A 27,073-nucleotide genomic window follows, 5' to 3' on the forward strand; every position below is an offset into this window, starting at 1 on the left:
TGTCACACGCACAACAACATGGAGACTGGACACGAGGAGGAGGAGGAGGAGGAGGAGGAGGAGGAGGAGGAGGAGGAGGAGGAGGAGGAGGAGGAGGAGGAGGAGGAGGAGGAGGAGGAGGAGGAGGAGGAGGAGGAGGAAGAGGAGGGGGTGATGGTGCCCAATGTAAGAACTTGTCCGAGTCTCCATTACCACAACAGCATCAGATCCCAGTCAGGTCCACTGGTGCTGAGGAGACCCGCTCCTGTAATTGATGATCTAATGAGTGATCACAGCGTCAGAGCGTCGCTGTGCGTCATGACCGCGGCCGTCGTGCACGCTCGTGTGTGCGCGCAGCGGCGGCGGCATATGGGAGACGTGCACGGCTGACACTGCTTGTGACAGAGGTGCGCGGTTTGGGGGGGGTGCCAGGGGACACCAGCTGATAAGCAGGGGCCCACGTGACCGTTAATAACTGTAGTCTAATTTATCTTTGTTCACTTTGGTACTTTAAAGGAGAAGAAAGCTTAATCTCCAACAACAAGAATACTGCTACCACTTATAATAATCCTAATCATAATGAAAGATTCACATGATCATATGCCGCTACTATTACTACTTCTTATTATGATAACCATCATCGTAATTATAATAAAGCTTATCTATAATTCATGAATATATGAATATTCACATTTTATAGTAATTGTAATACTGAGAGAAGATGTATGCGTTTGTATTAGGGTTCTTTTATTATCCCACGAAGGGATTAGCCAAATGCATTGGCATGAGACAGAAATAAATGTTATTATTGTATTCAGATATATTATAATAACGATTTAATATTCATAGTATTCATGTGACGTGGAAGACTCCGATTGTGTAATACTTTATACCATTTTGTATATTCGCCCTCGTACCGGAAGAAGATGCATGAGGGAAGTCATAATTCTAAAAAGTAATAAGCCAAATGACACAGAAATACAAAAATGATATATGAAATAATACTGTAATGATATTGATAGCTGAACATCCTCCGATGAGGCTCATGTATGTTTTGAAGCTTGCTAATCTCTAAATGATTCATAAACTGCCTTCAGACAACAGTTATCAGTTATGGTGTCTCTGCCATAGACAGGTGTGTCTCCGGCCTGGTCTCCCACCTGTTCCTTTTATTATTCTTCTGCAAATAATCCGAGGAATATCCTCCACCTTTTACTGTTTGTTTGAGAACAAACCCCAGCCCATGCCAACTCCTTCAAGGGTGAGACCCAATGAAGAAGTCAACTCCATGAGAAACATGGCCATGTCCTCTTTCCATGGAATGATGCAGGGCGGAGGTCCATGATGAAGATGATGATGATGATGTTCAAACCTTGAATGATAATGTGCGTATAAGTCTAATATAAAAAAGAGTTTGGTGGGAAAATAAAGTAGATAAGAACAAGTTGGAGCCTATTGTTAAAAGTTGTTAAAATAACTAATAAGTATAAAAGCATTTTTGGCGTGCGCACTTGTTACCTTATTGTGCCAAAAGACGCAGCCCAGTCTTTTTTACTGAATAAGTTCCTCAGATCATCTTTATGCTTTAGACAACTATAAACCCAGCTCTTAAATGATTAATACTGGCGGCTCCCCGCTGCGTGGGGATAATAACAAGGTCGTGATTGAGTTACAAAGCACAATGGGAGAAGAAAAGTCGAGCATTGTCTAATTGTTCTTTGACAGGGTCAGAGGGGCCGGTGCGATTGGCTGCTGCCTCCTGAGGCCGCTGGGCTGTCAGGCTGTCTGCGGGCTGCAGGGGAGTGACACCAAGGTGGCTGAGGGGAGGCCGGGTATAAAACCTGCTGCGGTGCCACCCACCCCAGAGACCAGGACACCAGCCAGTCCTCTCCTGTGTGACCTTCCCCTGTCGCGCACGACCACAGGCCCCTTCACAGCGATGACCGCGCACGCACAGAGCTCCAGCTGGCCGGAGTACCCCGAGGACTTCAGCCTGGCGCACGTCCACTCCAAAAGCTGGATGGCTTCGAGCGCAGTCCGTGCGTACTCGCGGAGGGACGCGCACGGTGCTCCGGACGCAGGCATCTCACTGGAGAGATTCGTGCCAATGTCCAGTGAGGACCCTGAAGGCATGTCCTCCGCAGAGACGGACTGTGAGAGGGAGGCGGAGGGAGGCCAGAGGAGCCACTGCGGCCCTGTGAAGCACCGGCGCGTCGCAGCCAACGCCAGGGAGAGGAGGAGGATGCACGGTCTGAACAAGGCCTTCGACGAGCTGAGGAGCGTCATCCCGTCGCTGGAGAACGAGAGGAAGCTGTCCAAGTACGACACCCTGCAGATGGCGCAGATCTACATCACGGAGCTGTCGGACCTCCTGGTCGGCGTGGTGCAGACGGAGTGCAGGAGTCCGTGTCAGGGCTCGGCGGACAAGGCCTCCATGAGGAGCCACACCGCCTCCCTGGGTCACCTCATCTTACTGGGAGCCGAGCGGGGGTCAAACCACTCCACCACCTCTTCCAGTGATGGAGAGTCCTCACACCTCAGTGACATGGAGGAGAGTCAGAGTGGGAGACAGTGACAGACATTCACCACCGACGGGCTACACTCAGTGTCTGTAGGGGAACCAAATATCACAGCTTGTAGAAATGTTGATCATATGAGTGAACTATGTTCTCCTGTCATGATTTTTAGCTTAGATGTTGCACAGCCAAATGAAAGAAAAGTTCTGGTAACAGTCAAAAACATTTTCTAAGATCTTTAATTTTTTACTTCCTGAGGCCATCATGAACTTCCAAAGGCCTTTTAATGCACTTTATATGCTCTGAACATCGCCGGTGACATTTCCAGTGTCATTGGTGACATTTGTATAAATTAAAAACAATTATTTTGATATTTATGTTTAGCTATGGGGTATTTTATAATAAGGACTGTTTTTGCTACAATAAAGATATAGATACGAAAGCAGTGTGCCTTTTAAGTTGTGTTTGTGTTTTTCATGTACAACCCATTGTTGTACATTGAGTAAATTACTTTTCAATATCTCTACAATGAGAAGCAGAGTGAAATGTCTAAATGCCAAAAGCAATTTCCACACAATTATTCTTTCCATGTTGCGGCAGAACTCTTGATTTATATGCAGCACTTGAGAAAAAAGGAAATAGAAGAACAAACACGATCTGGAGGCAGCGAGTCCCAAAAGATGATGTGTGACTCACTGACTGTCACAAGGAAACACTTTTTTCACCCCATAATTAAACCGTCCAATAATCAGACGTTTTTTCAGCTTATCAACTAATGGCAATGTCACAGGGACCCGCCGCGTCTCCAACATTCCAGCAGTGACGAACAACACTAATTAAATCCTGTTTTTCAAAAAAAACTAAACAAGCCCCAGAATAAAACAACAAGAGTCTGAAGATAAACATAATGAAAGTCTGCAAGCTCCAAAAAATTGACACATTTGTTTCAGGATGGAGATTGTGAAAGATGTGTGAAGAAAAATATGCCTCATGACTATTCATCGTGGTTGAAATTGCTCCTCCTCGTCTGCCTGGTAAATAATAGCCTAGTGAGAAAATGTGGGGCCGCCCACCCCGGAGGGAAGGGGCGGCTGGATCTTTGCCAGGTCCTTAGAAAAGAGTTCTGCCAGTTTGAATTTAAAACTGCCAGGGGTCTCAGTGGGGGTGACGCCATGGGCAGAGGAGCTGGTGGCCTCCTCCATCTCATTCATGTCGTCCGCCTCATGTGCCTGAGTATTGAACCCTGCCTGGTTGACATTACTCACAGCGGGCCAACGCGGGTCTCTGGGCTTGAGGTTGAGGGCGGAGAGAGCAGGCGGGGGAAGGGGGCAGGGGGGAGGCTGGAGAACAGGTTGGCAGAGGGGTGAGGAGGAAGGCTGCCGCCGGGAGTTTGAGGGAGAGTCATCTATTTTCACTTCGGAGTAGATGCACTCCGGCTCATCTTTCTCAGGATCCCGTCGGATCAGAGGAGGAGTGGATCTCCTCACGTTGCAGTAAATGTTTTCCTCTGTGTCACCATCTAGGCTTAGAGAGCCCAGGGAGTAGCACAGCTCATCCTCACCTCCATCCCAAACAGCCTCCTGGCTGTTAGAGAGATGAGGTTTGACCTGAGTGACTTTAACGGTAGAGTAGAGAATGGCAGAGTCGTCCTCTGCGTCAACCGGGACGTCTGCAGGATTGTAGACAGGAGGACTAGCGGCTGCAGGTGGGTAGGTTAAGGTATAAGGAGACTGCTCACACGACCATCTTCTGCTGAGGTTGAACGCCTCAGCGGAGGAGCTCCTCTCTGCAGAGCAATGCTCCAAAAAGACCCGGAGGATCTCAGGACCATGAGGGGACAGGAAGATGAACACGCCTTCTCCTGACTGTGAGCGGCGGCTGGCTTCAAAGCTGAATCCACCCTGTAAACACAGCCATTCATACACATCTTAAAGGAGGGGCTTGGAAACAAGAAGGGGAGAAAAGCTAAAAACATATTTTCCAAAATGTCAAAGTGTTGCTTTCAAGATATTTCAGTAATTCAGTAAAATATCAGGTCCCTCCGAGTGGTGGTATTTGAATAAACTAGATGAGTTTGTGAACAGTATATAATTGTTTGACTCAAGGGCTTAACTTCTGGTGGAATATAATGCTCTAATAACTATTTCTAAATTATTATTTTCTTACCAATGAATACTAAGACCAACTAGCTAGTAGCCAAGATATCAACAATAAAATTGGTGTGAAAAGGTAAACAAGTAAAGTAACCACATTATCATGTTGTATAACAGCGTTGTAAAGGGTTTTTTTTGATCATAGGGGGGGTAATTCAAACTGCCCTTTACCTCAACTTGACCAAATTTGCGTATGAGTGTGTAGGGCCAGCAGTAGATGAAGTGACCGGTGTAGAAGGCGAGCAGAGTCACATCTTCTTCTTCTGGGGAGAGAAGATACTCTCCAGCCAGTCTGCACCTCCTGGATGCTTCTGTGCTCTGGACAGTCACTCTGTACTGGTTCAGTGGAGGGATCGGATCTAAACATGAAGAGATGATAGTAAAATATTTTTTAAGCATCACAGCGGCACAGACTGATCCATACGAGCAGCTGGTATTGCTGGTATTCTTCTAATCGCTCAATGGTACTGCCTGGACAAGTGCAATCTATTAGGAAACCAAAAGACTGACTGTACATGGGTATGAACCAGAGCTTGCTGATAGAAAATAGAAAATATGGATCGGAAATTAATTTTTAAACTGTCTGATCGTCGGGTCTGTTTCTTGCCCCATGGGACTAGTTTTTAAGGACTGTACAACAACTTTGTGGGCGGTGGGGGAGGTAAAACCTTATTTTAGCTTTTTAAAACAAAACAATGCCAAAAGAGTTATGCATGTTATATTTGAAACACTGTCTGATAAAATAGTCACATTCGTCATTACATTGGTCGTCAGTTTCTGTATTGATTCTATGATTATTTCAGTCTCACACCACAGGTCACAAATGCAGTGCATGAACACAATAATACAAAGATGTGCTTGAGCTGCAGGAGCAGTCAGCACGCAGCACACTGAAGTGTATCAATCTTTAACCTACATATTTATCCTCTAACTATGGTTTATAGACTTAAATTAATGCATCTATTTTTAAAATTATATTCCATCTTATTTTATCTGTTAATATTATTTTTATTCCATTTTACTTACTTTCGTGTTTTTTATTTATTGCACTTTTTTAACTCTTGTATACAATGGTCAGCATGTGTGTTCATTTTTTCTTCTCTTGGCTCATCAGTCAATTGTGAAGCAATGAGCTGCAGAAATTAATTGATTGACTAACTGACGTTCAATCGTGTTCATTAATTTGAATCTTGGTATTTTCTTATGTGCACCAATATTAATATTTAAAAAGAAAAAATTCCAATCAGCTAAAGCATCACATTAGCACATTTTTCACTGTTATATTTGATCGTTTGTTGATCGATCAGCTGTCCGTCTTACTGGTTTTCAATGATGAGTAAAGGTCATTGTTCTCCATGGTGAGGCCATTTCCTCCCTCCAATCCCCTTTTGTCTGATTCTTCTGGATCCTTCTGTAAACAGTGACATGGTAAATATTGAACAAAGTGTAAATCATCCTCTTATCACCGTTTTACGACTTCAAAGTGGTAAGATGCAAGAAGGAGCATAGCTTGTGCAAGCACAAGAATTGGAGAAGTGAAGTGGCAGAAGTTGCAGATACCACATCAACTTCCTCATTGTGTTCTCTATCTGTGACCGTGGATAAGGTTTATTCCCACCTTTCCTAAATGAAAACATGAACCCTGATAAGGGGGAAAGTTGTACAGGTAGAGAGGAGACATGTATGATACCTGGAAGGCCAGAAGAGAGACGGCACTCAGCCAGTCCGGGCTCGTCGTGGAGGCCAGGGTGTAGGTGCACTGGATGGTCTTCAAGTAGAAGGCCGTGCAGCCTTGGGGGCAACCCTTGTCTGGAGCAGGGGTGACAATGAGGCAGTCACACAGACACACCGTTTTTCTGTCTGGTATCTTCTGCCGAGCCGCCCTCTTCGGGTCAGTAGCATTGTTTTTGTCACATACAGTAAAAAACTCCAACCGGCCAACCCCTGTGGAACTGGGTTTGTACAGCACCATCCATATTTTACGCCATGTTCTCTGTTGTAAAGAGAGCACAGGTCAAATGTAACTTCATTAGCGATAAGTGACTGAGGCAAGCTAAGCGCTTGCTGGAAACTCTGTTTAAATGAAAAGTTAATAAACAAATAAATAAAATACATAAATAGGACATCTTCTATAGTTACTATCAATTAATAGTCCATGAGAAACATTGGAATAAACTACCTGCTGATCTCAATTATTTTATGAAATAATACAGACGGAATAAAAACAGTAGGCTAAGCATTGAGCCATATGCATGTATGGCACGATAGCAATGTTGTTCCGGTATATGATTCAGTGTGGATTTACAGTCACAGTGGGATCATGTTTTGTGGCTTATTCTAGATTTGTTCCAAATTATTGTTTCACTCCCACAGAAGTGATTGTTAATGCGGTTATGATTTTCATACAGGTTAACAGTAACTAAATGGGCACTGATGTTGTCCTCTCTCAATGTAATAGAGGGAGCATGATTGTTGACTAGCATCTTAGGGAACATTTAAAAAGAGAAAGGGTATTTCGGGAATAAAGAAACAAAGCAGTTTCAAATAAATATATATATATATATATATATATATATATATATATAACAGTGTGTAATACTTGATAAAGAACGTTTTTGTCCTTAAACTGCAGTGCATGATTGATTCACTTAAGCAAAACAAGCCGATCTGAGCCGAGTTACTCATCTGTCTTTGCACACACACTCCCTCCACACGAGATTCTTCACATCAAGACTATGATCATCGGACTAATAGTCGTCTCACTAACTGAGCCTTAACAAAGCAAGTTGTTCAGTTGGCACTTAATTAAAAATAACAAATATAAACATGAACCACAATCTTCTCTTCCTCACAAATAAGCTGAATAAAAAAATCCTGCAACTTACTTTTCCAAACTTGACTCCCTGTAGGTACAACAGTCCCTCCTTGAAGATGACATCCATGCTTGTAAGCCTCAGATATTACACTGCAGCACAACACTCATTGCTCTGAGGTTATGATCTCCTATGCCACTTATATGTTTCCTTTACGTCACAGGCAGCTTTCATTTTTTATCTGCTAGAGAACATCTACCACAGCTAAAGTCAAGTCATCTCTCATATGAAATTTCAGTGTTGCCAAAGAAAGGACACCAAGGTGGTGGGTTGCTATTTTCTTGAGTCACACTTCCCTTTGCGTGGTTCTGCTCGTTTTGGCAACTTCCTCACCGTACATGACCAGCAGCACACCTTTCAGTTTTTCCAGATGAGAACAGATAAGATCAACAACACGTACATTATAAAGAGGTTTTATTTACAATTATCAGTATCAAAAATGTATCTTACAAAGGCTACACTTACACAACAAGAACAAAATGAGAAAAAAACCTGCAAGGAACCAATCTTTTTATCAAATAGATCTAAAGACGATGGTGGCTGATGATATAATTACACTTCCTTCCTACATTCACTGACAACATATTTCAGTTTCAGTGTATCCTCTCTGAGAAAAAAAGACTCTTAGAAGTCCATAGAGCTATGAGCCAGGTAGTCTTTGCGCCCGATGTTGGTGACCTGCTTGGTCTGCATGGCCTCCAGCTTGGGACAGTCTGTGATACGATGACCAAGACCACCGCAGAACGTACAGCCCCTCTCTCCTGTGAAAACACAAAAAATCAAATACATTAGTCTTAAAATACTCCACGCCTGCTTCTGTGCGTTCTGATCGTACATCTGTATAATTTGCCAATAGTGAAGAGCACTGTGGACCCTGAGAAAAAAGAGGAACTAGATTTGGTGCGACAGACTCACCCTTGATGTCCAGCATGGTCTCGTCTCCCGTCTGGAGAACCTGGAGAACGGGTGGAACCTTCTGCTTGGCTTCAACCAGCAGGGCTTTCAGATCCATCAACACAGACTCATCTATGGGGAATGAAACAACACTTACTATCATATGTCACTTTCATCACAGAATTTGCCTATATTACAAGGCAATTAATTGGACAATCACTACGCCTATAAAGAAATAATTCAGATTTAGTTGGTATTTTTTCTCACCGCAGCCTTTATTGATGAACGTAGTGGCGATACCCGTCTTGCCCGATCGTCCAGTTCTACCAATTCTGTGGACTGAAATGAGAGGATTTCATCAAACCAGCTCAAACCAATTAATGAAAGGCTTAGTTCTACTGATTTAAAAGGCCAAAGATGTATACTCTTACCATAGTTCTCTATCTCTTCAGGCATGTCATAGTTCACTACGTGCTGAATAGCTGGGAAATCCAGACCTTTGGAAGCGACGTCCGTGGCAACCAACACGTCTTTCTTTCCTTCTTTGAACGCTTCAATGGCTTTCGTTCGTTCCTCTTGATCTGAAAGAAAGAAGAATCACCGCACACAAAGATAAATGGAAAATGTGAGGGAAGTGTCTGCAGTTCTTTCTACTCTGTACAAGGCAGAATTGAGACAGTTGGAAGCAGGACGCCATCTTTTGGTCATGATGAGCAACTACATCAAAGCTGGAGGTAACGCTTGGTTGGAACCACTTCCAGATACAGTAATCCTCCTATTACCATGTTCTGAGAGCAGTTAATGATTAGAATAAAGTTCTGTGTACCTTTTCCTCCATGGATGGCCACCGCCTCAACTCCTTTTAGCAGCAGATACTCATGGATGGCATCTACATCAGCCTTCTTCTCAGCGAATATAAGCACCTGTCATACGAAGACAACATTTTTAGTGTTTTTTGACTTTGAGTTTTGTGTATTTCAGGTATGTGTCAGTGTAATAACACTTACAGGCGGTGTCGTTTTCTGCAGGCACTCCAGCAGGTACACCATCTTGGCTTCCTCTTTGACGTATTCCACTTCCTGCACACACACAAAAAACACAACACAAAGTTCATTCAGTTTTCTCATCAGTTTAAATTCTAAATTAAATACAATAAATACCCCCAACTGAGACAGCACTATAGTGTTAGAGAGAAAGATGAACATACCTGGATTACATCCAAGCTGGCAGCACCCGCCCGACCCACATTAATGGTGATGGGTTTGACCAGGGCACTCTTGGCAAAATTCTGGATCTTTTTGGGCATAGTAGCACTGAACAGCAGGGTTTGCCTTTGTCCCTAGAAAAAGAAAAACAAGACATTTTAGTTATATTTCCGCCTCATTAACTCACAAATCTAGGAATACATCTCTCCAAGTTCAACCAAACTTTGGTCTGGAAAATAAACAACAACATAAATGGACACAAAGCAGCAGCTGTAATACAGACATGGTGGTCAACAATACAAATGTATAAATTATAGTGATTTGCTGTCTCTCAAAGCAACAGAATCAAGTACAAATTTAAACAAAGTCTCTATAAATACTAACCTAACTTTTCATTGTCAGACAAAACATTTTATAAACCAGCTAAGAAGAAATTTATGTTCATGATTTTTTTCCAATTACCTAATGAAAAGTCTTCCTGAATTTATCTCTCCGACCATTATTATCAGAATAAGAATTCTTTTATTTGCCAAGTATATTTGCACATACAGGAAATTGCCTTGGTGTCATTGGTGCACTTAACATAAAACAACAATATAAAAACAACAATATATAACAAAATAGAATAAAAATATATACAGTATGGGCACTGCAAGGCTGGTTTTGTGAGGTTTTATAAATCGACTGCATTGATGTAACTAGATGCTGCCATCTGGGGTTAATGTCATAAAAAGGAGGACCTCACCTTGAAATAGGAGAAGATTGTCCTGATGTCTTCCTCAAAGCCCATGTCAATCATCCTGTCAGCCTCGTCCAGAGTCAAGTAGCGGCAGATGTCCAGACTCACCATCTTCTTCTGCAGCAAGTCCATGAGTCTGCCGGGGGTGGCGACCATCATGTGGACACCACTGTAATAAAGAGGAAACACAGATTCAGAAGGACAATCAACCCACGGCTCTAATTAGTACTAACACTGAACAATCTCTTACACATCAGGGCTGACAGTTTGAATCGTTCATTAATAATGTCCCTTGCTGAATATTTGAATGCAGATGAATCATTCTTTTTTTGTTTGAGTCTACTTTTAACTGCAGATTCTGAATAAAACACAAGCTCTAAATATTTCACACAGACTTCTCCTCTTACTTACTGTTTTACTACCTCCATCTGGTCCTTGACAGACATTCCTCCGATGCAGAGGGCAGTGCGCAGCTGAGGAGCTCCCTCCTCCTCCAGCAGTTTACAGTAATACTCGATGATGCCGTGCGTCTGCCTCGCCAACTCTCGCTGGAAAAACAGGAGACATGTTCAGATCAGATATGCATTGTCGCAAAAAAATGTCAAGGTTGCTCACAGTAATGGTCGTCTTCTTAGAGCCCTGCTAAAGTCACTCTTTTTATCCTGAGGTGTGTGTGTGTGAATTAAAACAAATGTACATGCTCTATTGAACCACAAGAGCTTGGCTCAAAATTACACTAGTGTACACGGCTGAACTGATTTTTTATGTGACCACACGCAAGACTCCATAATGGATTTGAATCTGTGTTATCAGTGAAACAGGTTTGTCTTACTGAAGGACAGATGATGAGTCCATAAGGTCCCTCTCTTTTTAAGAAAGGGAGTCTTTTTTCTTGCTCCAGTGCAAACATCATGATGGGCAGAGTGAAAACCAAAGTCTTTCCTGATCCAGTGAAAGCAATGCCAATCATGTCCCGGCCTGAGAGACTGTGGACAAACAAGATCAGGTCATCTACATGTTAGATGTGCTTTACCTTATCATAGAAATAGTAGGTTTACAGTTATTGTTCTTCCAGCGTTTAATATCATCCACTTACACTGTGGGGATTCCTTGGATTTGAATCGGTGTTGGATGCACAATGCCCTTCTTTTTCAAACCCTTTAGAACGGCTGCAAACAAAAACATGATTTGTTACCAGTTGTTAGTCGTGCGCCACCATTAAAGGCCTCATACAGAAAAACAAAGCATGGTTTCCATTTGTGAGAGAAGGAGTGTGATGTAACCTGGTGGTAACTTCATCTCTCTGAAGCTTTTGATTGGAGCAGGGACTCCTTCTCCATCAACCAGGATGTGAAACTTCTTCCTGACGCGCTCATGTCGGGTGTCTGGCATATTCAGGATGTAGCGCGGTGGCTTCCAACTGAAAATAGAATAACCAGGTAAAATGATAAGAGAAAGAAAGACCCACAAAACCCATATTCACATTAACATATTATATGACTTAATTGAATTCCCTAATGAAAACCTCACCTTGTTTTTATTGGATCATCGTATATGATACCTTTGGCCATTTCCTTCACAGACATCAGCGCTGAGAGAGAAGGGTTGAAAGTCCACAGAATTAGTTTTGTGATTTACAATAATTTTGAATAGACAGATTTGTCAAAGTTCATTCGATTCATAGAAACTATGAGAGTCTTATAATTTTACCTCTGCCCTCTGCAACGCTCTCAAGAATCTTCTCTTCCTCTTTCAGCTGCTTCTCCTTGGCAGACTCCTTTCGGGCTGTGGATACACATCACAAAACCAATGCAGTCATGGTAAACAAAATGAAAAGAAATCAAATCAGACAACTTTAAAAAGAAAGAGAGTGCCTTGTTTGATCTAGATACCTTCTGCTTTTTCCTTGAGGACCTGATGCTGATCAAGGAGACTGACATTAGAGCGAGGACCGAGACCATCCTCCTCATCCCTCTGATCCTCCCCACTGTCCTTATGGTCGTCGTCCACCGCCTTCCCTCGCAGGCGTAACATTTTCTGTTGCTGTGGGACAAACACATAAAAAACATGCAAACAATAAAGTCAGTTTTGGTCCCGACAATCAAACAACAGATTAAATCATTCCAAACTAATTCATGAAGTTTCAAATAGGAGAGCTCGGAACAACTTACCATTTGATGTTTTCTAATTTTGACTGGAACGTAGGGAACATAATCCCCATCTTCTGATCCTTCGGAGCCAGACTTCTCACCCTCCCCATGGGATCTCTGCACAAACACTTCACCGTTATCACTTGCATCCCCTCGGGGTGAGTCTTTGGTTTCTTAAGCACAAAAAGGGCTTTAAATAAAACTTGGCTACGCTATTAAACATGGAGCAAGCACCAGCTGGTAAAGAGGATCATACAGTGACATTGATTAAATGTGACTGATCTGTGGAACGAAGGGTCACACGCTGGTGAGCAGACATATGAAACATAGCTGTTTTTAGTTTATATAAACTGCTGGAAGAGGCCACGTGGCAAAAAGTAAGAATATTAACATCAGGCTTTATCAATAATTGTTATTTATTTTTTCATGGTTAAGACTGATTTTCGCTCCTGGGTGAAGATTGCGGTGGACAATCACGTGATGAACAGCTGAACATTTCACAAAACTGAAGTAGAACAATGCAAAAGCAGTAAATTGATCTTTATTTACCTTTTATTATATTGCTATTGATGAAAATATTGTGAATCATTATTGATATTGTCTAACTGCAAACTTTTCGATCCGCAGGAAGGACTGCATCCCACCATCTCTAGTGTGTAACTGGGGCCGACTGTAATTTTAGGCTCATCAATGGAAATAATAAATTCTCTTCACTTTTAAGCGTGTTAGAAACTAACTAGATGATTGTTTAGGCCAAATGGATGACAATTGTACAAAGCCACATTTATATACTTTGAACTAAAAGGGCTAGACTGGAAGTGAGAGGTGTTTTAATGAATTTTATGTTATTTATTGTTTAAAATGAATAGTTACTAATGATAGAGAAGACTTTCTTTCCCCACTTGTCAACACAAGCTACCAGAGTAAGTTTTCACATGTGAACAGTTTTCTTGGCTTTAGTCACGAACCTTTATACAATGACTTTAGAGGATCAACACAACCCTGACTCACTTGGGGTTCCGATGAGAAACCCTTGAAAATAAATCTGTTTTCAGCTGCTCGGCTTTTAACTTATGAATTCACATTATGAACAGAACATTTACTTCCCTTATAAAGAATAGTTATATTTTCCAGAGCCTTAGTAAACGTTTTCTAGTTGTCAATGATCTCCTGTAGCTGGTGCTGTGACGAGCTCATCACGAAGGTTTACACGTTAATTACAGCTCCAAACTAAAACTCACACATTTTCCAGAGACGTCAGTTTAACGTCATTTGAGTAGTGTTTCTTTGAATTAATTACACAATAGAAAACATATCTTGTATCTACAAAAGATCAAAATGCTATAACACGTAGCTAGCTAACTGTAGCCAGCGCTAGCTAGTGTAGCCTCCTAATGTGAATGTACGTGCGTCACTCACCTTTTTGAGTCGATTTTCGGTTTCCATTTTCTTTCAGAACACAGATAAACTCTCTGATTACCTGAGACACTGAGCTATTCAACGAATACTCTTGACGCAGTCTAATGAATAAAGCTAATGCACATGTTTACACAACACCGGAAGTTGATCTGACGTTGTACGGAGCGCTTGAAGGGTCAAACCTCATCGTGACGCTGCGGCCGAAGCGCGACTCCGTCTGGCGCTGCAGGAAGGGGAGGAGCAATGACGCGTCATGGAAACCAACACTGAGGTTAGATTGAACTTAGAAAACAAACACCACACTTATTTTTTTTTGTCAAAACTGTATTGTTTTTAATCTTTCTGAACGAAAGATTCTTCACAGTATCAAAAGTGAACTTTTAAAAAAAAGAAACAAGCCAACATACACTTGGCTATTATTGGAATAGTATAAATCTACATTCGAAACATTAAGATAATCTTCTCTAATTGAGTATAACCTGAAAAGCATCAGAGATGTTATATGAAAACACAATCTCAGAACACAGATCCAGGAACGAAATCATCCATCTCAGTGAAAGCCATCAGCTAAAACGTGGTTACTGGTGTCAATCCCCAGGCCCTTGTTCCCAAAGGCATCAAGTCTTCTGGGGTACTTGTCATTCAAAGATCATCAAGAGGTGGACTTGAGATCGGCTAGCTGAGGTGGAGGGTGCCAACAGGGTCACAGTACAGAAAATAAACAAAACAAAAAAGAGTAGTATGGTTGAAAACATATCGTAGACAAACAACCTCAAGAAACGTATGACAAAGGCTCAAAAGGGCCCAAAATAATCACTCGGTATGTACAAGCATTGAAATTAACTGTGTCAAACAAGGAGTGATAGTTCCAATGTTAAAATGAACATTGCACTCTGGTGTACCTGTCCCTGATGGGATGTAGGGGTTGAGAGTGAGGAAACCGTGGTAGAGGACTTTTCTCCTACAGATGGCAGAGTGTATATTGGTTATCACTGAAAGATATTTGCTCTAGATTAACACCAAGGGAGGATTGATATTGAAGCAACAGACACATTGAACTTCGCCCGATAACAGGACCAGGGGACAGGATTTAGATTTTTCTCTTCTACACTTCATGCATGGGTATCTAATTGGAGTTAAATACTTTTTTTTAATAGATGCATCCAGTGAGCCAAGTGTTTTGCACAGCAATTTTTCCCCACAAGGTTATATTAGTGTTTGTGAACTGAAAACTGTCAAACATTTCATGTTTTCTCCACATTTCTGGAGTTTGTACAAAAGGGAAGAGTGTAGAGGGAAGGTCATCAAGTGCTCGTCTGTAAAATTTTCTGTCACTGATTCCACAACAATTTGATCAAAATCAGAGTAATCCAATTGGAATTCATGAACCATCACTAACGCCTGTGAGTAAAACCAATCCAGTTATGGCTCTCTGCAGAAGAGAAGTGTTTTTTACCCCCTAAAACAAGGTCAACATGTTGTTTTGTGCTCCTTCTTGTCAGTTGTACAGTATTAGACAAATAGTCTGTAGTGTCTACAGAGCCTTGTGTAATAGGTCAAAATGCCAAGCACCAAATCAAACCGATTGGTTTTCAGAGGTTTAACAACGTTAAAATGTCTCAGATTTTGTAATAAAAACATTTATTTTCATGTAAGGTAATTGTTTACATACTACATACGTGAGCACATGGATGCAGTGGAGTCAGACCTTTATCCATTTTTGCATCTCTCAATTAGTGAACATTGCGATAAGAGCAGAGGGTCGAGTCTGCCTTGAGACAGATCCCTGGCCTCTTAGCCACAAGTTATGTTTCCGTCTTCTGAACGAATGGAGTTTGATTTAGAACTGGGGCCCCTTGGCTTGGTAAGAAAGAGAAGAAAACGGGGAATGAGAGAACGCCTCAGGCCAAATAACGCTCTACTGAAAGACTGTGTGGTGAGATCTTTTTTTTTTTTATCTCTGGCACTCATCCAAGTTATTGAGCTGCATTGGAAGGAACCTTTTTGAGGGTGAAGTTGGACCAATTCACTGCTACCTTCTGGCGAGTTTGTTTCGCAGAATCAAGGCAAAACCTACAGGGGAAAAAAGATGGACAAACAAGAAGAAAAAAGAAAACACAGATTTAGTGATGCTTCTAATATTTATCAACATAACAGCTAAACTCTTATTCTTGTCCTGACCCACGGTTGTATTGCTGTTGTATAGTTTACCTTTTGAAGTATTCCACTTCCCTATCAATCTCATCCAATTGTGTTGGATCCACATCTTTAGGGAGAAATACATCCTCTGAAGAAAGAAAAAAGAAGGGTTTAGAATTAAAATGGACAGATACATTTTTTGTTTTATTAAAACAACAACAACATCATTGTTGTGATTGTAAATACAAACATCTCCCCGTACCAATAGCACCGCTGGATTTTTCCCCCTTGTTCTTGTTCTTCTTATTCTTCCCCTTGGATTGCTGCTGCAGCTGCTGTTGCCCATTTGCTGTAATCGTGGTGTGAGCTTTGCTTTCTGCATCCGGCTCAGCTCGACCTCCCCGAGTCTCTGGGTCACCTTTCCCCCTTTGTGCATTCGAGAGGCCACCGTTCGCTCCATTTGCTCCCTGTCTGGATGATCTGCCCTCCTCGACCTTCTTAGGTCCGTTCCTCTGGTTGTCTGCAGTGTGCTGCGGATGTTTGCTCTGCACTTTTGAGACATTCAAGGCCATTTCTTTAGACTCGCTAGGTTTCTGTGTTTCAGTCCCGGCGGCCACCTTTAATGGTTTGGTGGAATTTTGCTCCGACAGAGATTGCTCCAGTTTTTGCTGTTGCTTTTTATTCTTCTTTGACTTCGCACCACCGTTCCCAACAGCTGCGTTCTTGGGATCAGGCTTGTCCTCCTTCGATTTCGCTGTTGCTAGGGCTGGCACCTGTGGCAAATTGTCAGATCCAGTAGACGTGCATCTTTCTGGAGAGCGAACCCTTATGAGTTTTGAGTAAGGGGCTGTGGGCAGCCGTTGGATGTCCTTTGACCCAACAATGACTCCCGACGCTGTAGTGGAGGTGGTGTTCGGAGATGATACAGCACTTGTGTCCTCCCATCCATTAACCAAATCAAGGTGGCTTTTAAACGATCCCAGTGAAAGAGGGGCAAGGTCGAGGTCTATCTGCTGCAGGTCCGAGGAACCATTGAGATGGGACAGTAAATGGTTGCCCTCCAACGTGGCTGCCTTTTTTGGGAAGTCATTGACATCCAAATTGAGGTCGTACATGCTGAACGAGGCCCGGATTGAGTCTTTGATGGTGTTCTTAATCTCTTCCAGCCGACTGGTGAGAAAGCTGTTGACACGCTCAAGCTCCAGCTGAGGCCAGTCCAGCAGCCGGCTGGCTTCAGAACCATCAGGAATGGGGTCCTCGATAGACTCAGATGGGTCGGATAGAGGGTCACTGCCTGCAGCACCCATGTTGCCCTGCTGAGCTTTTTCCTGAAACAGATGCGGTACAGACATGAGACCAAGGGCAAATACACACATTAAATGTAATGTTACCAAGACAATACATATCTATGATCATAGGTCAGAATTCTTGGGGCCTTTGATAAACAACACGGGTCAAAAGTGGCCAAGCTCAGTTTTTATTTTCAATGTCTTTGCAGTGAATGAATTTCATCATTCAGTATTTCAGGTACTCCCCAATTTACTTCACAAAATCTGAATTTTTGCTTTGGTACTTTTTAAATAGAAATCATTTTTGTATCACTATCCTTCTAATGCACAACATGGGTCAAAAAGGACCCGTATTTATTTCCTGTGTTATTTCATCCATGAGTCTTTATTTGCTATATGTTTGAAATAAAGTATTATATCCTTTAATATTCTAAGAGTTCATTAAATATCTTGTTTTTGATTACCACAAATTATAATGTTCCTTTTTCCTTTCTTACTTTATAAACAAACGGCCATTTTGTATTTCATCATCACTTTTACACACGGGTAAATATTGACCCATACAGTATGTATTCACTATGGAACTGCTACCATTCATTTCACACATCTGATGCATGCAAGTCTTATTTTACAATCCATTACTAGTGAGAAAGAGAAGGCTCCTTTGATGACTCATTGAAGGAGCCTTCTTCATTAATTATATTCATTGCGAAACAAAGAAGACGCTTCTAAGTTAGGAAGGAAGAATAAGCTATAAAAGAATAAGCGAAGGAGCAGCCTGCAATGCATGCATGAAATAACACAATAAATCAATACGGGTCATGTTTGACCCATGTTGTGCACTAGAAGGGGTTTGCATAGCTTGTGTATCAAAGGGTTGACATAGTCAAAGTAATCTTAATGTTGAATTGAAACATGGGAGATATGTTTAGCAGTTGTGCTTCAAGTAATTTACATTATGGAATTAAAAGCCTTTACACATGGACAACAGGATTCAGATTGACTACAGACACATGAGGGACTTACAGGAGACAATAGATGCATGTAATCCTGTGTAGCTCTTTACTGTTTACACTTTCTTAATGTGAAACCAGAGCTGAGGCCCAGTTTGAATAGAGATGCTTGTGTTTAGGCAACGCTTACCACTGCAGAATGTTGCCCTCTTTGGTTAAATCTTACCATAAGTTGTTTCTAGAGTTTCATACCTTCTTCTTTTGTTTATGTCGAGCCCGTTTGGCAGCCTTGGCACTGTTCACAGGTTTGGGCTCGGAACTGTTTATGAAGTCTAGCAGCTCGTCCACGTCTCTGTTGTCGATGGCCTCAGGAACCGTCAGGTCGGAATCTGGTTGCAGAGGCACCTCCTCCTTACGTCGGGTCAGACGTGAGCGAAGTTTCTCTCGAATCTCAGCATAGTTTCGGCTTGTTGGTGCAGCTGGAGGCTGTGACAAAATAACATATTAAAATATTGTTATTAGAATTTATAAAAGGGAACTCTTTACCACTCCAAACTACGTTACAAGAAAAAGTTTCTAAGTACCGCATTGTGTCCGAAGAACTCGCAGTAGCAGCAGTCGCAGTACTTCCCGTCCTTCTGGTTGGTGGAAGAGGAGGCGCAGGAGCTCCTCTCAGAGCTGCTGTCTTCGTCTTCCCCTTCCTCCAGCTCAGACGGAGGATGACACAGCGTCCCATTAGTCATTTTGTGCCCCTTACATGCCTGGTCCCTACAAATAAGAAAGAATTGACATTATGTTATCAACACCCAGGTGTTCTTTGTATTCTGAATCAACACAAAGCCACTTGCTGTCTTTTACATCCTCCAGATATCAGTCCTCACCTGCAGGCGCCAGCTGACAGATGTCCTACATTGGAAGTGGCCACCGTTCCCTGACTGTGTCCATTACAGGGGTGGTTACAGCCTATTAAAGATGTGCCCAGTTTGTTGTGTTGCGTGTTCACAGCGGGAATGTGGGAGTTTTTGCACGGGCTGGGCTTGTGGACAGGTGTTGGGCTGTCCGGACAGGGAGAATTAAGTTTGGCTGTAGGGCCGTGGAGATTCGGTACCAGCGGGGAGAAGGGAGCGTGCGCTGCATGGGCGGCTACACTGTTGCCAGACGAAGAGGTAACGTGACCGTGCTGCCCGGAGTTTGGCTTTGGGGGCAGGAGGGAGGAATGCTGGGACGACAGGCCGGTGGGACTGTTGGGGGGTACCGACAAATCTGTGTGTTGATGGTGGTCACTGGGGTGGAAGGCTTCACCTGGACAATGGAAAATATGAATAAAATGACTAGTTCAAAAAAATGATCTATTCACAAATTGTTTGTTCTACTTATTTGATTTCGTATTTGCACAAGTCTTTATAGACTACTGGACATGAGTAGTACGAAATTGTTCCTCTTTTCTATTGATAAACAAACAAGGACAACAAAGTCTAGTAAACCCTGAGTGACCAATATTTGTTTTTAATTATGCTTTCCACTACAACAATGATAACCAATTACTCAATAAAAAATATATACATATAAAATCGATTTTAAAGAGTAAATCGCGAGTATTTACGTTGAACAACTTGAGCAGATTCTACAGGCTTCCAGTTGAAATAAAATCCTTTTGGGTTATTGTGTTCGCCAGCATCAAAACTATGTTGTGGTTGCATACGATAATAATGAATAGCCTGAGAAGTGGGGTGATTTGGTACAGAATCAGCCAATTGAACACTAGGAGTCAGGGGGAAATTACCTGGTGGCGTTGGTCGCCGGCACATGGTCTTGAAGTGCTTAGGAGTGGTTTTACAAAGGTCTGCTGAGGTAGACAGGGGATTCCCAGCAGAGGATCCACTGGAATTCTGGGATGACGGGTGACTGTAGGGACAGACTTTAGTCCCTGATGTTTTCGCCGATTTCCCAGGTGCTTCATGAAGTCCTCTTTTCTCATGAAAGGCTGATCCCAGTGTTAAACCTGGAGAAGAAGAAGTTTCAATGGATGTATTAGGGCACTGATGAAGGCAATATGATTATGATTACTGAAAAGGAAAATACTCCTTTTGTATTATAGACATCCTTTTCATCTTGTTGATAGCAAAACATTGTTCAAGACATTGATAGCAAATTAATTTGTTAATAAATTGTGTTGTACAACGGTGTTAAGCTTTAGAGGAGCATTACAATTGTTTTTTTCTGGCCATATAACAAAAAATCCCCATGTTTGGGAAAGTTTTACTATTTCAAAGGTTTCCCATGACTCCACACTTTCCAGGTGCTGAGGCTTGAGTAACGCATGCAAACTTTGTAGACTGTAATTTATATTATTGAAATATAATTTCTCACTCTTCGGAGGCTAGTTATTTGTAACCCTTAAAGATAAAAGTGGTGCTTCAATATCTAAATTAATAGATATAACATGTAAATCACCCATCATTATCAGTATACACAGCTACAAGTTACAGTAATGTAAACTTTAACATTTACCATGATATATAATGAAGTACATAAAGTTCCTTAGTTCACATCAAACTCAAGACAATTAAAAAGAAAAGTTGTCCACGAGCACAATTCACAGCTAATCATCCATTGCTTTAGTCCGCAACTAAATAAGTCTTCGAAAAATGTAATATAATAAAGTTGTTGATGCATGTGCACAGGTGTACACGTGCTGTCACTAAAGATTTAAATAAATTCAGCAAAATTACCCAGTTGTGCAATTTGTGCACCACATAGGTAGGTTACCAAAGGGCTTTAATAAGATCCAGAAGAGATCAAAGCCAAACTGTATTTCCCTGCTATGAAAGACACGTTTGACTTTCACATTCAACTTGCTGCTCGGGATACATCTTTCAGATATTTTCTAGTTATACACATTTCCTAGGACTCCTAGAAACGTCTACTTTTGAAGTTAAAGGACAGAGAAATAAGTTATTTGGAAAGAATGTAATGTCATGACCATGTGCTCAGAAAACCAGGCTATTAAAATCCATGATCAAATTTAAATCTAACTTGCAATGGTTCGATTACAAAACTATCCTTGACGCTTAATGCATCTCAATTAGTGGTTTTCAAATTAATTCTATTGGTATGACAACAATCCTAACTGGATAATCACTTATATAACTCACAGAAAAGGATTAGCTCCCATTTTCATTTCTGAACTATAGAGCAGCTTAGGTATGATTTTTCAGCACATGAGAACCATTGTTGAACCAATGTCCAAAATGTAGCTTTTAAATGAATGAGAGCAACAGGAAGTTAGTTTTAAGATCTTCTCTGTTCTCCTGTAGGTGCAGTTTCCTTGTCTGTGCTTTAGAAAAACACATCAAATGGTGAACTTGTTATCGTTGGCTATAATTAACATTTCACACCATTAAAATGTTTGAGCCATGTTACTTGTTATTATATATTTTGAACACTATAATTACTCCTTTGAAGTTTTCAAATATAGTCGTAAAAAAAAAAAAACATTAAATTCCACGGATGTAGGTTTCTATATGAATGCTTAATATTGTAAGAAAAAAAATCACAATGACAAAATGTATGTGATTGCTAAGAAATGTTAAGTACAGTAGTTTCTGCTACTCCTGGTTTTGTTGGAATTTCATAATAAGATGGAATTAAATAAATGATCAGGTTATCAGAATCAGCTATGGATATAACCTAACCCTAACTGCTGATCAAAGCCATACTATCTGATTTAGTTAGATCACCTCCATTTTAAATTCGAGTGCCCTTCATAGTTGTAACAACAATCTTAAAATACCTTTGCACGTTTCATAATGCTGAGCTCGAAGTACCTCAGGACGCAAAGCATCATAGGCTTTTACAAGATGGCTCTTTGTTCTTCTAAAACATCTTAGACCAGCACATGAACAAAGAAGCCAGCGATGTATAACACATTTTTTGCTGAGCAAGTACCTTAAACAAAGCACTCCTGAAGCTCTGGTTCTAAACAACATTTGTGTCCATTTCACTGAACTGAATCTCACAACACAAGCTTGAAATGAATAACTGTCCCTGTCATTACAGGTTGTGTGGAGTCGTCCCTTTGATCACAGACCTTGTTGTGAGTGTGAAGAAGTATTGTGGTTGCAGTGTTCCCCTCCATTGGTGTGGGCAGAGTTCCAGAGACCTGACAGTTTGTGGGCTGACAGGAAGGAACTCGGGTCCCAGTCTACAGTACTTTGCTCCGGGTAACCATTCCCACAGCTCTGGGACTTACAGGAGGAAGAGTGTGACAATGGTACCTGGAGGACAGAAAAACACTGAATTAGTGAATCATCAAGAGATCTACAAAAAATTACATTTTGGCACACGCAGGAGCAGCAGCTTCCATTATGATGGTTACACATTTGATCCTGGTCTGTCTCCCCTAATCTCTTCTCTCCCCTCTTTTACTCTCCTCTCCCTCTCATTTGTCTCCTCTCACCCCAACCAGTCGAGGCAGACGGTCGCCCACATTGAGTCAGGTTCTGCTATTGGTTTCTTAAAGTTAATGAGAGCTTCTCCTCTCCACGGTCACCAGAGTGCTTGCTCCTTGTGGGAACTGTTGAATTTCAAGTGCCTTGCGATAATGTATGATGGGTATGATTCGGGCGCTATACAAATTAAACTGAATTGAACTCATCATGGTAGCAAAACAAGGGAGAGAAAAAAAGTTTGGGCAAAATATGATTAATCTTAAACACTATGGTCACCTGGAACCCCATAATACAGTAAGTGTCCAACATTTGCATTTCATCTTAAGTATTTTTCGTAAAAACTCAAAGCAAAGCTATCAACTCTTGTTGCCATGAGCTGAGACTATTGAATGCAAGGTGACATTCAGACTGACAGATTTGTAGTAGGAACATGCAAATACATTGCTCTGTATGATGAATAAAGATGAGATTATGCCAGCCGACAAACAATAATAAATAAAGAATCGGTGCAAAGGACCCCGGCTCGACCCAAATCAGTCCCCTTTTATTTACCGGCGTCGGGTGCTCTTGGCTGCTCCGCCTCTCCTCTTCTTCCACACTCTTGCAGCAGCTCTGACAGATCCACAGAGGCACCTCTCCCAGCAGGGACTGAGACAGCGAGGGCACCGCGTCTGCAAGCTTACGCCCTGGCGCCTCCCGCAATAAGGCCTGGGAGAGCGCAGGCACAGCGTCAGCCAACTTGGTCCCGTGGCCCCCGGGGAGTCCGTTCGTGGAGCTTGCTCCCCAGTCCTTGAATTCACGGTGGCACAGGAGGCAGCAGGTGTGCATGGGCTAGGAGGAGAAAAGGAGGTGGTTAAATACTCCGATTACCAATCAAACTGAGATGTGTGACACAGAATTTTGTAGGTTAATGAACACTAGAGGGAAAAAGTAGGGTCTGTTAGGCCTGGTGTCTCAGAATAGTGTCTAATTTATTTGACAATGACAGCTGAATACAGTAGGACATAAAACAGTTATTTTTTTGTGTGTAATCATTATAATATTCAAACTCTTTGAGCTACTTCCCTCTGGTGGGAGCCTGTGGACCATCAGAACTAAAACGTCACACCCCAAGAACAGTTTTGTCACAGCGGCCTTGTCAACAAGTCCCAGGACCCATCATCGCACTGCCTAAATATCCTCGACTGTGACAGTGGTGGAACTCTCTGTGGCCAATAATGGTCATACTGTAAAACATTCAATTTGCATATATCTAACATTGACTCATCTTCTTTTATAGTGTTTGGCCTTTTTATACTGTCCCCTATTTAAATTTTTTTGTTTATGCACAAAGATCTCAAAAGTTCCCTTATTTGTATAACCCTTCTTGGCTATACATCCATGACCCTGATTGTGTCTGTGCATGGACAGTGAGTGGTTGATTAGATGTACGAGCAAGAAGACTGCAAAGACTAATGCAAACATTATGCAATATTAAATTGGGTCTATCAACTCTGTATAACTATTAAAATGAAATTTAGCTGCCTTTAGTTTTACCTTGATGTACCAAATAAACTGGTTATATACTGATAGATGTTTTCCAGTGTGGATCATTAAACAAACTTATCATATTGCAGTAATTACATTTCACATAAAGATCACCAGGTTTTTCCTAAGTTACACGTTTCTTTAGAAAACGTTACATGTGCTGTTATGACATGTTACACATGTGGTATAAGCTGTAGTAGCCCAGTCCCACCAGGGGTCAGGGGTCACGTGTAAGGTTAGCTGAGCTCCAGGCTGCAACAGTCCCTCATCTCAACTTCTCCAGTGTTCCCCACTCGGGTCTGCAGCCAGCGACGAGCATCACTAGCATCACAGAAACGAAACTTCTGACATGAGCTGCTGTCAGCACTGCGTCGGCAGGTTAGCTCACAGAGCAGAAGAAACAACAAACACGATGTCTGGGGGGGAGCCACCCTCGTTATGAACCCGCAATCTCCTTTAGCTGTCTGGCTAGTAGCTGCTAGCCACCGCCGCCTGGTTCCTGCGGATCGAGTGTAGCACGTTTGCAGCACGCTAGCTGTAGCCGGGCTAGCCTGCTGGCTAACGTTAGCTGGGGCGGATGAGGAGTTGTGAACGCTGGAAACCAGGCGACCTGTCCGGGGCACAATGTCACCTGTCCGGGCAAAGGGAGGTGGGCTGCGGCGCTAGCCCACCCTTGCCCCCCAAATGCCGGCAGGCTGGGTGGGCGACCCTGCTAGCCAAGTTGAGCATGTTATTTATTTATTTACATATCGAACGACGTACACCCCCCACATCCAGCTCCACTACTACGTTAGGACTAAAATAGCCTCCCACCAAGCAGCGTGTGTGTGTGTGTGTGTGTGTACCTTCACCTCTGCAGGGGCTAGCTACACGGAATAAAAGCACAATGGAGGATGCCTGGGTTAGCAGAGTGTTGCTAGCGCAGAGGCTAAGCTAGCCTATTTTAAAACAGAGGCTCAGTTGACTTGCTGCTAGCTACCTGGTTCGCCCTGGTGGTGGCCAGCCGATCCAGCCCAGCGTCTCCCCCGCCACCGCCAGCTGCATCGCCGGGAGAGACGGGGCTCTTCGGTGCGGTCTGCTCTCCGGGCGCCAGCTCCTTCCCGGAGACCCCTGGCTGCTTGCTCTTCTTCCTCGCCATTGCCGCGATGTTTATGGCGCGCTTTGGCCAAGTTTGCACCAGTTTCTGTGGTGTCGAGGGCACACTTTCGTTTCTTCTCGGACCTCGAAATGTTCTATATCTCCTCCAGCCAAGACAACAGTCAATATGGCGGAGGACTGGCACACTCGGGAGTTCATAGGTTAAAGATACTGCTGGCAAAGAGGCTTCACTTCTAGACGGGGAATCCCACGGAAGTCATGCGCAGACAGTGAAGCCGGATGCCGCCATCTTTAGTGAGGTCAAGCCTCTCCTCCCACTTTCCACTGAATACAGCCTCAGTCTGAAAACTTAAACAGTTCAGTTTTTCACACCGCTTTTTCTGCGTGTTACTGAACATACAATAAAAAATGTAAACGGTGTATCTGTAACAATACTTTCTATACATTCTGTAATGTAAAAAATAATATTATAGATTAAACCAGGATGGCACTCAGACACCTTGATTCTGCCGAGCAGGGGCGGCTCCTGGTACAGTCGACATAGGCGGTTGCCTAGGGTGAAAAAAGCCGAGAGGGCGGCACAAGAGACGGAATTATCATGACGTGACACATGCAATGTAAAACAATAGATTAACGTCACACCATCATCCTCTAACCCCGGGACGCACCGGAGGTAGAAGTGCCGCGAAAAGCGGTCCGCCTCATTTCCTCGCCCATGTTCGCACCGGCAGCGTAATACCGGGAAGAACAAGGAGGCGCCCCGGCCACACACACACACACACACACACATACATGTCACAAGTATGTGTCCCTTCTGTATTTCCAAAAACACTTTTAGCATTTAAAAGAAAAACACTGGCATGAAAATGAATTTAACATGGACACTACAGGCCAAACATACTATATTGCCATCTTTCTGCAGTCGGAACCTGACAAACGAGAATGCATAACACATCAGTATCATTACTTAGGTTTCCATGGTTGTGACCAAACAGCTGCACTCCAGCTGTTGACCTTAATTAGCTTTTCTAATGAAAGAATACTGCATAGTCACATGCAGTATGCGTTGAGAGCACAGCATCCTGGTTTAAATGTTACTATCAACACATCTCCTTTGGTACTCTGTGTGCAACAAGCATACTGTGTCAGGGTGAAAATTAAAATTAATTACACATGCAGTGTAATTAATTTTGTATTATTATACTTTTGTACTAACAGGAGAAAACTTACATCAAAGTCATATGCATGATGGGTACCTAGTTGTAGCGATGGTGGAAACTTGTGTATTCAAAACAAATGAGATGTTAAAAGACCTACCTCGAACATAAGTAACTGTCAAGTAGATAAACTACAGGTTGATTAGAAGAATTTAGATAAGCCATTAATATTAGAAAAAGAAAATTTCCTTCTCAAACTTCTCTGTTTACACCTAAATCATAATATAGCTTAAAAACCCAAAGCAAAGAATTAAATCATTTCAACATGCATCAGTAGACATTCAATTATCTGAAATAGTTTTAATAAAACATGCACTTGTCAAAGTGTAGGTGTGCTATGTCTTGAAAAACAGCTTCGGATTCCTATCACTTGTGCACATGTACCAACTTTCTGGAGGCCAAGTATGAATTACGAAATGTGAGAATGGATTTAAAAAAAGGAACTGTACTTGTGTAACAGTGTATTGTATA

General features: G+C 42.2%; 4 protein-coding genes across 4 annotated transcripts; 1 reads left to right on the forward strand and 3 right to left on the reverse strand.

The window, feature by feature from the left end:
* The first annotated feature begins 1,918 nt into the window (after positions 1–1,918).
* Positions 1,919–2,554, forward strand: atoh1b (atonal bHLH transcription factor 1b). The gene has a single exon (XM_061080306.1). It carries the CDS (start codon positions 1,919–1,921, stop codon positions 2,552–2,554), a length of 636 nt encoding a protein of 211 aa, XP_060936289.1.
* Positions 2,555–3,541: 987 nt separating this feature from the next.
* Positions 3,542–7,598, reverse strand: dok3 (docking protein 3). The gene is made up of 5 exons (XM_061080256.1): positions 7,534–7,598; positions 6,339–6,641; positions 5,969–6,059; positions 4,820–5,007; positions 3,542–4,396 (listed from the first exon to the last, which is right to left on the reverse strand). Exons 1-5 carry the CDS (start codon positions 7,588–7,590, stop codon positions 3,542–3,544), a joined length of 1,494 nt encoding a protein of 497 aa, XP_060936239.1. The 5' UTR covers positions 7,591–7,598.
* A 320-nt stretch (positions 7,599–7,918) lies between these two features.
* Positions 7,919–14,076, reverse strand: LOC133011713 (probable ATP-dependent RNA helicase DDX41). The gene is made up of 17 exons (XM_061079550.1): positions 13,929–14,076; positions 12,531–12,626; positions 12,252–12,402; positions 12,070–12,144; positions 11,890–11,950; positions 11,643–11,779; positions 11,456–11,528; positions 11,192–11,345; positions 10,771–10,907; positions 10,366–10,528; positions 9,623–9,754; positions 9,423–9,494; positions 9,242–9,338; positions 8,847–8,996; positions 8,683–8,754; positions 8,437–8,547; positions 7,919–8,282 (listed from the first exon to the last, which is right to left on the reverse strand). The coding sequence occupies exons 1-17, from the start codon at positions 13,953–13,955 to the stop codon at positions 8,146–8,148; spliced, it is 1,845 nt and encodes a 614-aa protein (XP_060935533.1). The 5' UTR covers positions 13,956–14,076; the 3' UTR covers positions 7,919–8,145.
* A 1,476-nt stretch (positions 14,077–15,552) lies between these two features.
* fam193b (family with sequence similarity 193 member B) lies at positions 15,553–25,535 on the reverse strand. The gene is made up of 10 exons (XM_061079433.1): positions 25,267–25,535; positions 23,313–23,591; positions 22,400–22,586; positions 20,093–20,311; positions 19,191–19,611; positions 18,894–19,077; positions 18,562–18,795; positions 16,330–17,395; positions 16,140–16,215; positions 15,553–16,001 (listed from the first exon to the last, which is right to left on the reverse strand). Exons 1-10 carry the CDS (start codon positions 25,423–25,425, stop codon positions 15,905–15,907), a joined length of 2,922 nt encoding a protein of 973 aa, XP_060935416.1. The 5' UTR covers positions 25,426–25,535; the 3' UTR covers positions 15,553–15,904.
* Positions 25,536–27,073: the final 1,538 nt, after the last annotated feature.

The sequence above is a fragment of the Limanda limanda genome, chromosome 10 (assembly GCF_963576545.1).
Source record: "Limanda limanda chromosome 10, fLimLim1.1, whole genome shotgun sequence".
NCBI lineage: Eukaryota > Metazoa > Chordata > Actinopteri > Pleuronectiformes > Pleuronectidae > Limanda > Limanda limanda.